General features: G+C 49.8%; 2 protein-coding genes across 3 annotated transcripts; one reads left to right on the top strand and one right to left on the bottom strand.

Annotated features, from left to right (window-relative positions):
• The first annotated feature begins 785 nt into the window (after positions 1–785).
• Positions 786–2,839, top strand: PSMB6 (proteasome 20S subunit beta 6). Its single transcript, XM_047757271.1, has 6 exons — positions 786–1,008; positions 1,397–1,464; positions 1,783–1,914; positions 2,027–2,156; positions 2,356–2,500; positions 2,622–2,839. Exons 1-6 carry the CDS (start codon positions 901–903, stop codon positions 2,762–2,764), a joined length of 726 nt encoding a protein of 241 aa, XP_047613227.1. The 5' UTR covers positions 786–900; the 3' UTR covers positions 2,765–2,839.
• A 2,003-nt stretch (positions 2,840–4,842) lies between these two features.
• On the bottom strand, positions 4,843–11,106 carry C14H17orf114 (chromosome 14 C17orf114 homolog). 2 transcript variants are annotated; one of them, XM_047758005.1, is made up of 2 exons: positions 6,028–6,100; positions 4,843–5,080 (listed from the first exon to the last, which is right to left on the bottom strand). In XM_047758005.1, exons 1-2 carry the CDS (start codon positions 6,098–6,100, stop codon positions 4,908–4,910), a joined length of 246 nt encoding a protein of 81 aa, XP_047613961.1. In that variant the 3' UTR covers positions 4,843–4,907. The 2 variants fall into 2 exon arrangements, 1 of the variants encoding a protein (XP_047613961.1); XR_007131865.1 differs by lacking the exon at positions 6,028–6,100 and adding an exon at positions 10,800–11,106 and having other exon boundaries at positions 5,018–5,080.
• Positions 11,107–11,117: the final 11 nt, after the last annotated feature.

The raw sequence follows: 11,117 nt of genomic DNA, 5'->3' as shown, positions 1-11,117 counted from the left end.
AGGATCCAGCATCCCTGGTGTAGGTCACATCTCTGGCTTGGATTGGATACCTGGTCCAGGAGCTTCCATATGCCGCGGGGGGCGGGGGGGGGGGGGGGGAACAGACCCCACAAAAACCCACAATTAGAAGAGTTCCCATCATGGCGCAGCAGAAACAAATCCGACTAGGAACCATGAGGTTGCGGGTTCGATCCCTGGCCTCTCTCAGTGGATTAAGGACCTGGCCTTGCCATGAGCTGTGGTATAGGTTGCAGAGGCGGCTCGGATCCGGAGTTGCTATGTCTGTAGCTGTGGTGTAGGCCGGTGGCTACAGCTCCCATTAGACCCTTAGCCTGGGAACCTCCATATGCCGTGGGAGCGGCCCGAGAAAAGGCAAAAAGACAAAAAAAAAGAAAGAAAAGAATTGGAGAAATTGGAATCGTCATTCATGATTGATGGGAATGTAAAAGAAAGCAGCTGCTACAGAAAAGTTGTCAGTTCTTTAAAATATTAACAATATTAACAAAAAGTTAATTTCACACCTAGAATTTTCTCCCAAGTATATACCTAAGAGAAGTGACAACATACTTCGGTCATCCTAAATCAGGGACGCTCAAGTCCATCTTGAATAAGCTTTGAACTGCAACTTAGGTAAACTATATCCGTTCCGCGTAACCAGTAGAAAAGTAGTCTTTGCAGATGGTTTGAGGTGTCTTTTTGTTTTGTTTTGTTTTGTTTTGTTTCCTAGGGGTTTGAGTCGGCTGGCCAGCGACACTCCCGTTCAGCGCTCACTGTCGCAAAACATTCCTTTTCCCTTCTGCCGTCAACCGAGGCGTAGCTTCGTTCCCAGAAGGCCTCAGAGCGCGACTAAAGAGCGTGACAGAGCGCTTTACGACAGTTGCTTTGTGGCAGTAACGGAGGATGAAGATGGCGGCCACCTTAGTAGCTTCTCGGGGAGCCGGGCTGGCACCAGCCTGGGGGCCTGAGGCCATTACCCCCGACTGGGAAAACCGGGAAGTCTCCACCGGGGTGAGCAAGGACGCGGGGTTCAGGAGATGCTCACAAGGCTTGAAATGATGGAAGGATAAGACCTGGCTGGGTTGGGAGAACTGGGTGGAGGGGAGAGAGGTGGTCTGTGTGATGTGCTTAAGCAGGGGCAGAGGTATCTTAAGGATGCTGGAGTGATGTGATGGGAGGAATTCTGGAGTATGCAGGACGAAAGCTTAAGGCCAGGGTGGGCCTTTGAGAATTTGAGGATTGGAAATCTGGTATTCTGCGGGCCCCGTGAGGATTTAATGATGAGTTAGTGGCGCACGACATTCCCGTACTCTTGAGACTGAATATACAGATCATTGAGGTTTGCGAATGCTGTAGGATATGGAGAGGCTCCGACTCACCCCTTTCTCCTTTTTCCCAGACCACTATCATGGCCGTGCAATTTGATGGGGGCGTGGTTCTAGGAGCCGACTCCAGAACAACCACTGGGTGAGCTCAGGACAGATATATGAAAGGTCTTCCCAACTTTTCCTTCCTTCCTTGCTTCTCAGTCCATTCTTACCCTCCATGAACTGCTGTGGGAAAGGAGATTTTTTCCCCTCCCTGGAGAAAAGGATTTGTTCCAGTGTCTACCACCTGGTAGTTCTCGTCATCTTTGGGGGTTTGCAAAAGCTTGTTCTCCAGCCTACTTCAGTTTAAATGGGAACTAATAGGAAATGCTGGAATTTCTGTTGAGGGAGTGGGTAGTAAATGATGGAGGAGGGGAGACAGGCGGGGTCCTTCCCTCACTCTTCTGCCATCCTGCAGGTCCTACATCGCCAATCGAGTGACTGACAAGCTGACTCCTATTCACGACCGTATTTTCTGCTGCCGCTCAGGCTCAGCAGCTGATACCCAGGCAGTAGCTGATGCAGTCACGTATCAGCTTGGTTTCCACAGGTACTTGTAGGGCAGGGAAGGAGCAAGTATGTGAAAGGAATTGGGGCCTGAGGAGCAAAAAGGACTCCCAGGTCCTGACACCAGCTTCCCTGTGACTCCCTTCACCTGCTAGCATTGAGCTGAATGAACCTCCACTGGTGCACACGGCAGCCAGCCTCTTTAAGGAGATGTGTTACCGATACCGGGAAGACCTGATGGCAGGAATCATCGTTGCGGGCTGGGACCCCCAAGAAGGGGGGCAGGTCAGATACCACCACCCCCAGAGTCCTGGAGCCATGCCTTTAATTCTCTCCCCACTTCGGCTATTTTCTAGTTCTCTTTCCAATCTCTGCTTCTCTTACTCTTTAATTCTTCACACACCAATCCCACAATGGACAGGTGAACCCAGACGAGTTGCAGGGAGGGTACACATGGTGACACTGTTCTCCCTCCTTCCGACAGGTGTACTCAGTGCCCATGGGAGGTATGATGGTGAGACAGGCCTTTGCCATTGGCGGCTCTGGGAGCTCCTATATCTACGGCTATGTGGATGCTACCTACCGGGAAGGCATGACCAAGGAAGAGTGTCTGCAGTTCACTGCCAATGGTGAGAACTTGAACTTCTGGGTCTGGAAGCATCAGTCACAGCCAAACCAGGTCAGAGGTTCTCTTTCCTTGCCATGATCCCAGCATCTGACTCAGACCCAACTTTCTTCTTTTCTCCACAGCTCTTGCTTTGGCCATGGAGCGGGACGGCTCCAGCGGAGGGGTGATCCGCTTAGCAGCCATTGCAGAATCAGGGGTCGAGCGACAGGTACTTTTGGGAGACCAGATTCCCAAATTCACCATTGCCACTTTACCTCCTCCCTGAATCTTGGGATTCTAAGCTACAATAAGAGACACCCCCTACTAATGCAAAATTCAATAAACAGTTTGTCAGTGGGAATCCGTGTGCTTTGGGGTTCTTTTCTTGACCTCAAGCCTGAACTTGTCTGGCTCACTCCTCTTTGTACAAACCACCGCCCTGAAGAAGCTGGAGGGGACCCTTCTCCAGGCCACCATCTCCCACACTATATTATAGCCAAGTTCCTGTGACACTAATGTGGCTGATGTGGGAGCTCCCCAAAATCCACCCACTCCCCTTCCTTGTTCAAACCCAAGGTGGAACTCAGTTCTGATGGAGAAAGGAGTCACTTCCCCCCAGCCTGCCTCCTGCCTGAAATCATGGGAGGCTACTGGCCCTAAGGCCAGAGGACTCCACATCTCTGACACAGGCTTGTGGTCCCCTCTCTCCAGGCTCACCTCTGTCACCTCATCTTGTCAGAAGCAGCAGTCTTTGGCTTTTAGGAGGAAATGGTGGACTCTCAGATTGACATTGAGTGGGAGAGGGTGGCCCCTAGGAGTACTGTGGGTCAGCCCCAGAAGCCACCATTCCCACAGGGAGTGTGATGGAAGCTCAGCCTTCAGCCCCTCAGATGGGACTGAGAGTGGACTCTGGCCCCTGCAAGGCTGTCCCCGCTGCAGCCAGGGTCCTAAAGACCTCAGTGGTGTCCACTGACAGCGACTGACAGTCTTGTCCTAATAATACGTTTTTCCAGTCTGTGGTCAAGGGAACAGTGGAAGCCACATTTGAAAGCCTCCTTCTAGAATGTGATCCTTCCCTGGAGGATTTCGAAGGGGCTTCCTAAGACGGGTAGCAGGGAGAAGGATCTCTGACCCCAGACATGTGTACCTCAAACTTAAAATAACCAATGCAGAACTTTTTTTTTTTTTTTGCTTTTTTTAGGGTCACACTAGCGTCATATGGAGGGTCCCAGGCCAGGGGTCGAATTGGAGCTGTAGCCAATCGCCCAACACCCCAGCCACAGCAACGCCAGGTCTGAGCCGCATCTGCAATCTACATCACAGTTCACAGTAGCACTGGATCCTTAACCCACTGAGGGAGGCCAGGGATTGAACCCATGTCCTCGTGGATCCTAGTCGGGTTCATTTCCACTGTGCCACAACAGGAACTCCACCTATGCAGAACTTTTGATTTTCTGCAAAACCTGTTCTCTCGGTCCTCCCTATCTCAAGGCATCTCTTCTCCTGTGCTCCACACAGCCCATCAGCACCTCCTGAGAACGCTCCATCCCTCCACAGAAAGGCCTCTCCCGACCACCTGAATTTTAAGAACCACCGCCCTCCTCCACCCTGCTCTCACATTACCTGTTTCATCTTCCTCCTAGCAGTTCTTATCACTAGCTCATGTTATTGTCTGCCTCCCCTGCTAGAAAGTAAATTCAGTAAGAAAAGGGAATTTTTTTTTTTGTCTTTTTGTCTTTTCTAGGGCCGCTCCCTCGGCATATGGAGATTCCCAGGCTGGGGGTCGAATCGAAGCTGTAGCCGCTGGCCTACGCCAGAGCCACAGCAACGTGGGATCTGAGCTGCGTCTGCAACCTACGCCACAGCTCTCGGCAACATTGGATCCCTAACCCACTGAGCAAGGCCAGGGATTGAACCCGCAACCTCATGCTTCCTAGTCGGATTCGTTAACCACTGAGCCACGATGGGAACTCCAAGAAGAGGGAATTCTTTGTGTTTGAGTCACTGATATATTCTCAGAGCCTGGCAGGGAGTGGACCCTCGATATTTCCTGAATGAGTTCGCGCCCCACCCTGCCTGCTGTTGGGCCCACCCCCTCCCCCTCCACCTCTCCGGACTGCTCCTCTCACCTCACTCGACCCTGAGGCTTGACTTCAGCAAACCTACTTCCAGTGGGCACCCCTGGGCCCTGCCTGAGCTCAGCTGCCTCCTGTTTGCCACACCCGCATCCCCACCCCGACCCTGTGCTGCACTTCCCACCTCAGCCCTGTAACACAGGGTCCCCATCTGCTCCCTGCTCTCCAAACACACACAGCTACACACAACACTCGGCAACTCTGAACGTATTTAATAAGGCCATGAGGAACTTAGGGGAGCTGGACGCTGGGGTCACCAAAGCCTCCTGGGAGTTCAGCCCCTGGTTGTCCCCTTCACATGGTGGAGTCGTTGGCCGATGCTATGTCATGCAGCTGGTGGCGGAAGGAGAGTCTGGCTTTCCTGCTGAAGTAGGCGCCAGGCCCGGGGGACGGTATCCCTCCCTCAGCTGTGACGGGGGCTGCAGCTGGGCTGGGATCTGGCTCCGGAGGGGCTGCTGGATCGAGGCCTAAACAGGAGATTGGAGGAGGAAGAAGGGAGTTGTGGGTCGGGAGGATGAAAGAGGCTGGGGAAGACATCTGGGGGTCTGGGGGGTGAGTGTCGCTAGCTGCAGCAGAGAGAGGGAGAGGGGACCTCAGCAAAAAGGCTGGCCCATGATCTGTGCATTTGCACAGGGGGCCACACTCCGAAGGGCCCCCATGCTGGTGTACTGCTCTGCTGTCACCGTCTTGAAAGTCCTCTTAATTTTTTTTTTTTTTTTTTTAACAGCCACAACTGTGGCATATGGACATTCCTGGGCTAGGGGTCGAATCGGAGCTACAGCAGCCAGCCTTTGCCACAGCCACAGCAACACCAGATGTGAGCCATATCTATGAGCCTCCCACAGCTTAGGGCCACATCAGATCCTTAATTCACTGAGCAAGGCGAGGGATGGAACTGGAATCCTCATTGACCACATCGGGTCCTTAACCCACTGAGCCACAAGAGGAACTCCTAGGATTACTTTTTTTTTTTTTTTTTTTTCCTCTTTAGGGCAGCACCCATAGCATACGGAGGTCTAGGGGTCTAATGAGAGCTGTAACTGCTGGCCTACACCACAGCCACAGCAACACCATATCTGAGCCATGCCTGCAACCTACCCCACAGCTTATGGCAACACCAGATCCTTAACCCACTAAGTGAGGCCAGGGATTGAACCTGCAATCTCATGGTTCCAAGTCGGATTCATTTCCACTGAGCCATGATGGGAACTCCTTCATAATTTTTAATAAGGGGACTCCCCTTCCCCATTTTGTACTGGGCCCTGCAAAGTGTTTAGCTGGTCCTGTGGCCAAGTCAGAGATCCACCTCCCGCCCAGGGAGACATCTTTTTCCCTTCACTGGTTTGAGCATTTACCTTTCTCCCCAGTGTAGTTTGTCTGCCTGGCAGCCCCCCGCCATACCTCTCCCCCATACCTGCTCCTCTTTCAGTCCCCCGCTGTCTCCGGCACCCACACCATGGGAAACACCATGCCCCCTTCAGACCCATCGCAACAATGGAGGAGTCCAGGATGCTGTGAAGGCCAGGAGGGCCCCTGGAGGGGTGTGGTTTCCAAGCCCCTCCGCTGTGGGCAAAACTACCACTTAGCCTCAGACCGCCCGGTGATTACAGGCGCCAGGAGATGGAAGGGGAAAAAGAGGGAGGGGGGAGGGGGGAATCCCCCACTGAAACACCTCTCCTTTTGTGCCCCCTTATTTGGGGGTTGTCTCTGATGCCCATGGAGAAGCAGGGAGAAGACTGGGAGGGGTGGTGTGGTAGAAACAGAGATGCCAGGACAGACAGATGCAGTGAAAATTCATGGCAGCCATGCCAGCCATGCCAGACAACGTGATGCCAGGCTGGACCCTGCTTGGGAGTCATGTGTATTTCAGAATGAGATTCACTTGTATTTAGAATCTCTATGATGAAAAATTTTAAGAATAGCCTATTTTTTGTTTTTTTTTTTGGAGGGGGCCGCACCCATGGCATATGGAGGTTCTAGGCTCGGGGTCTAATTGGAACTGTAGCTGCCGGCCTACGACACAGCCACAGCCACAGCCATGCAGGATCTGAGCCATGTCTGCAACCTACACCACAGCTCACGGCAACGCCGAATCCCTAACCCACTGAGTGAGGCCAGGGATTGAACCCGCATCCTCATGGATGCTAGTCAGATTCCTTAACTGCAGAGCCACGACGGGAATGCCGAGAAAAGTCTATTTTTTTAGAACAAGAAACTTTACTATTTATGAAGGTAGTTGTAAATAATTACGCTGTGCCAGGTAGATTCTAGGGACTTTGACGCATTATCTTATTTAACTGTATCAGTGATCTTTTCAAGAAGTATTATTATCCTGATTGCACAGATGAGGAATCAGAGGCACTGAGGGATTAGGTAACTTGCCCAAGGTCACACAGGCAGTTGTCAGAAGAGCAGGAACTCTCCCGCACCCTCATCAGTCTGACCAGAGTCCACGCCTGTTTACCCCACGTTGAGCTTCGCAAGCATGTTCCGGGCAGGCATGGATGTCCTCAGCCAGCTACGGGGCAGCCAGAGCCTGCCAACCAAGACTCTCCATGCCCTCCCATAGAGCTTCCTGGATGCAATCTTATCACTCCCTAAGGGTGTCAGGATGTGGGAAAGCTTGGAACCGCTGCTGACTCTGTCCTCAGGCCGGGGATTGAACTCACCCCACAGCAGTGACCCAAGCCACAGTAGCGACAACGCTGGATCCTTAACCTGCTGCACCACAAGAGAACTGTTTGTTTTTTTAAATTATCTTTATTGAAGCAAAGTACAATTTAATGCACACATCTTAGTGTACAGCTCTGTGAGTTTTGACAAGCGCATACACCCATGTAATCACCACCCAATCAAGATATAGGACATTTCCATTATCAAGTTCCTGTGTGCCCTTGACTGTCCCTCTTTTTCTCCACTCCCTGCCACAGGCAACTCCTGGTCTGATTGCCATTACTGTGGATTGGTTTTGCTATTCTAGAACTTTATATGCATGAAAGCATATAGTACTACTCTTTTGCGTCTGGCTTCTTGTAAGCACAAAGGTTTTGAAATTCACGAGTTGTAGGTATTAACAGATTGTGTTTTTTGCAGTAACAACTTTATCGAGAAATAATTCATATTCCCTAAAATTCACTCTCTAAGGTCTACAACTCAGTGGTTTTTACTATATTCACAGAGGTGTCGAAACACCACAACTTTTTTTTTTTTTTTTCCTATTTTAGGGCGGCAGCCACAGCATATGAAGGTTCCTAGGCTGGGGGTTGAATCCGAGCTGTAGCTGCTGGCCTACACCACAGCCACAGCAACTCAGGATCCAAGCCGAATCTGCCTGGATCTACCAAGCTCACACCAACACCAGATCCTTAACCCACTGAGCAAAGCCAGGGATCAAACCTTAGTCCTCATGGATTCTAGTTGGGTTCGCTAACCACTGACTGAGCCATGAAGGGAACTCCAAAAGGCATCTTTTTCTTTTTTTTTCCCCACTGTACAGCAAGGGGATCAAGTTATCCTTACATGTATACATTTTTCCCCCACCCTTTGTTCTGTTGCAATATGAGTATCTAGACATAGTTCTCAATGCTACTCAGCAGGATCTCCTTGTAAAGCTATTCTAAGTTATATCTGATAACCCCAGGCTCCCGATCCCTCCCACTCCCTCCCTCTCCCATTGGGCAGCCACAAGTCTATTTTCCAAGTCCATGATTTTCTTTTCTGTGGAGATGTTCATTCGTGCTGGATATTAGATTCCAGTTATGAGTGATATCATATGGTATTTGTCTTTGTCTTTCTGACTCATTTCACTCAGTATGAGATTCTCTACTTCCATCCAAGTTGCTGCAAATGGCATTATGTCATTCTTTTTTATGGCTGAGTAGTATTCCATTGTGTATATATACCATATCTTCTTAATCCAATCATCTGTTGATGGACATTTGGGTTGTTTCCATATCTCTTCTCTCCCTATATGGATGCCTTTTATTTCTTTTGTTTGTCTAATTGCTGTGGCTAGGGGCATCTTTATTTTTTAAAAAAACAAGCCACATTCTGGGCGAAAATATTTGCAATGTAAATGCCGGATGAATGATTTGCATCCAAAATATATAAATAACTCTGACAATAATAAGACAAATAATGTTTTTGTTGTTTTAAATCAGTGAGAGTTCCCATCCAAAATATATAAATAACTCTGACAATAATAAGACAAATAATGTTTTTGTTGTTTTAAATCAGTGAGAGTTCCCATCGTGGTGCAACAGAAGCGAATCCGACTAGTATCCATGAGGATTCAATTTCAATCCCTAGCCTCAATCAGTGGCTTGAGGATTTAGCATTGTCGTGAAACGTGGTGCAGGTCCCAGACTCGGCTCGGATCCCATGTTGCTGTGGCTATGGCATAGGCTGACAGTTGCAGCTCTGATTCGACCCCTAGCCTGGGAACTTACATATGTTGAGGGTGCGGCCCTAAAAAGCAAAAAAAAAAAAAAAAAAATCGGGGCAAGAATTGAACACTTAACAAAAGAGATACAAATGGTCGATAAGCACCCAAAACATGGTCAATCATTAATCAGGGAAACACTAACTACAACGAGGTACTATTTTACACTAATTAGCATGGGTAGCTCTAAAAAGATTAAAAATATCAAATATTGATCATGCAGCCTAACAGCTGGAACCAGCATACATAGATTCTGGAAACTTAAAACAAAACAACCATTTGGAAAACAGTTTGGCAATCCCCCCATTTTAAAATATTTCATTTACTTGGAAAGTTATTTTCTTTCGGAGTTCTTTTGTGACACAGCAGGTTAAGGATCTGGCATTGTCATTGCAGGGGCTTGCGTAACTTCATGGCATGGGTTCGATCCCTGGCTCAGGAATTTCCACAGGCCACTGAGGGCATGTCTTTTATGCCTTTTCTAGGGCCGTTCCCTCGGCACATGGAAGTTCCCAGGCTAGGGGTCTAATCAGAGCTGTAGTGGGCCAGCCTATGTCACAGCCACAGCAATGCTACATCTGAGCTGCGTCTTCGACCTACACCACAGCTCACTGCAATGCCGGATTCTTACCCCACAAGCAGGGCCAGAAATCGAACCTGCAACCTCATGGTTCCCAGTCAGATTTGTTAACCACTGTGCCACGATGGGAACTCCAAAAAAAGTGCTTATTTATTTATTTATTTATTTAGTCTTTTTGCTATTTCTTGGGCCGCTCCCGCGGCATACGGAGATTCCCAGGCTAGGGGTCCAATCGGAGCTGTAGCCACCGGCCTACGCCAGAGCCACAGCAACGCGGGATCCGAGCCGCATCTGCAACCTACACCACAGCTCACGGCAACGCCGGATCCTTAACCCACTGAGCAAGGGCAGGGACTGAACCTGCAACCTCATGCTTCCTAGTCGGATTCGTTAACCACTGCACCACGACGGGAACTCCAAAAAGTGCTTTTTAATGGCGACTTAAAAATAGCCCTGGAGTTCCTAGTTGTGGCTCAGTGGTAACAAACCCAACTAGTATCCATGAGGACTCAGGTTCAATCCCTGGCCCCCTCTCAGTGGGTTAAGGATCCAGCATTGCCATGAGCTGCAGCAAAGGTCACAGACCTGGCTCAGATCCTGTGTTGCTGTGGCTGTGGTGTAGGCCCACAGCTATAGTTCTGATTAGACCCTCAGCCTGGGAACTTCCACATGTCATGGGTACAGCCCTAGAAAGAAAAAAAAAAATAGTCTTCGTTTGACACTTTCTTCACCGTCTCTATATTTTAAATGTGTACAATTAGGAATCAAATGAGTTTCGCCATTTCTTAAAAAGTTAAAATACAATTATATGACCCAGCAACTCCTCTCCTAGCTATTTACCCAAGAGAAATGAAGACATATCTACACAAAGATTTACCCAGGAATGTTTATAACAGCTGTAGTCATATAGACAAAAACTAGATACAACCCAAATGTCTATCAAGAAATATCCATCAACCCATTCCTCCACCTAGAAGAGATAAATCTACTTTTAAAAAAATGAAATATTTTGTCTTTTGTAACCTGAAAAATAGCCTGTTTTCCTGTTTGCTCTTCGGTAAGTTCCAGAAGACCAGGTGCTGTGAGTCTTGTTCACTATTGTACGCCCAGTGTCTGGCGCAGAGCAAGCGTGCAATAAGGAATGAATGAAAGAAAACTTGCGTACGTTAATGAACTAGTGGCCACCAGTCCTCAAGGCTTCCATCATTCCTTCCATCTGCAAATGCCAGCTGGGCCGGCCCGGGCATTTCTCCGGTCGCTTCTGCAAAGCGAGTCCAGCCAGAGGCCCAGGCGGGATGGGCGGCCGGAGGGGACCCGGGGGGCCCGCGCCCGCGCGGAGGAGGGTGCGCAGCGCCGAGCGCCCACAGGGCTGCGGCCCGGCACGTGCAGATCGATGGCGCGGGACAGCCGGGTGGACAGAGCCGCGCGGATGCACGGAGCCTGCTGCGCGATCCCGAGGCGCAGAGGGCGGCCCCCAGTCCCC

Source organism: Phacochoerus africanus, chromosome 14 (genome assembly GCF_016906955.1).
Source record: "Phacochoerus africanus isolate WHEZ1 chromosome 14, ROS_Pafr_v1, whole genome shotgun sequence".
NCBI classification, from domain to species: domain Eukaryota; kingdom Metazoa; phylum Chordata; class Mammalia; order Artiodactyla; family Suidae; genus Phacochoerus; species Phacochoerus africanus.
The sequence above is the reverse complement of the archived record's forward strand: the minus strand, read 5'-3'. Positions and strand labels throughout refer to the sequence as shown.

Coding starts and splice junctions, on each gene's coding strand:
- C14H17orf114 (XM_047758005.1), bottom strand. CDS start 6,100: ATGGGTCTGAAGGGGGCATGGTGTTTCCCATGGTGTGGGTGCCGGAGA. Junction 5,081..6,027: donor GGGGACTGAAAGAGGAGCAG/GTATGGGGGAGA, acceptor TCTCCTGTTTAG/GCCTCGATCCAGCAGCCCCT.
- PSMB6 (XM_047757271.1), top strand. CDS start 901: ATGAAGATGGCGGCCACCTTAGTAGCTTCTCGGGGAGCCGGGCTGGCA. Junction 1,465..1,782: donor GACTCCAGAACAACCACTGG/GTGAGCTCAGGA, acceptor GCCATCCTGCAG/GTCCTACATCGCCAATCGAG. Junction 2,501..2,621: donor TCTGCAGTTCACTGCCAATG/GTGAGAACTTGA, acceptor TTTTCTCCACAG/CTCTTGCTTTGGCCATGGAG.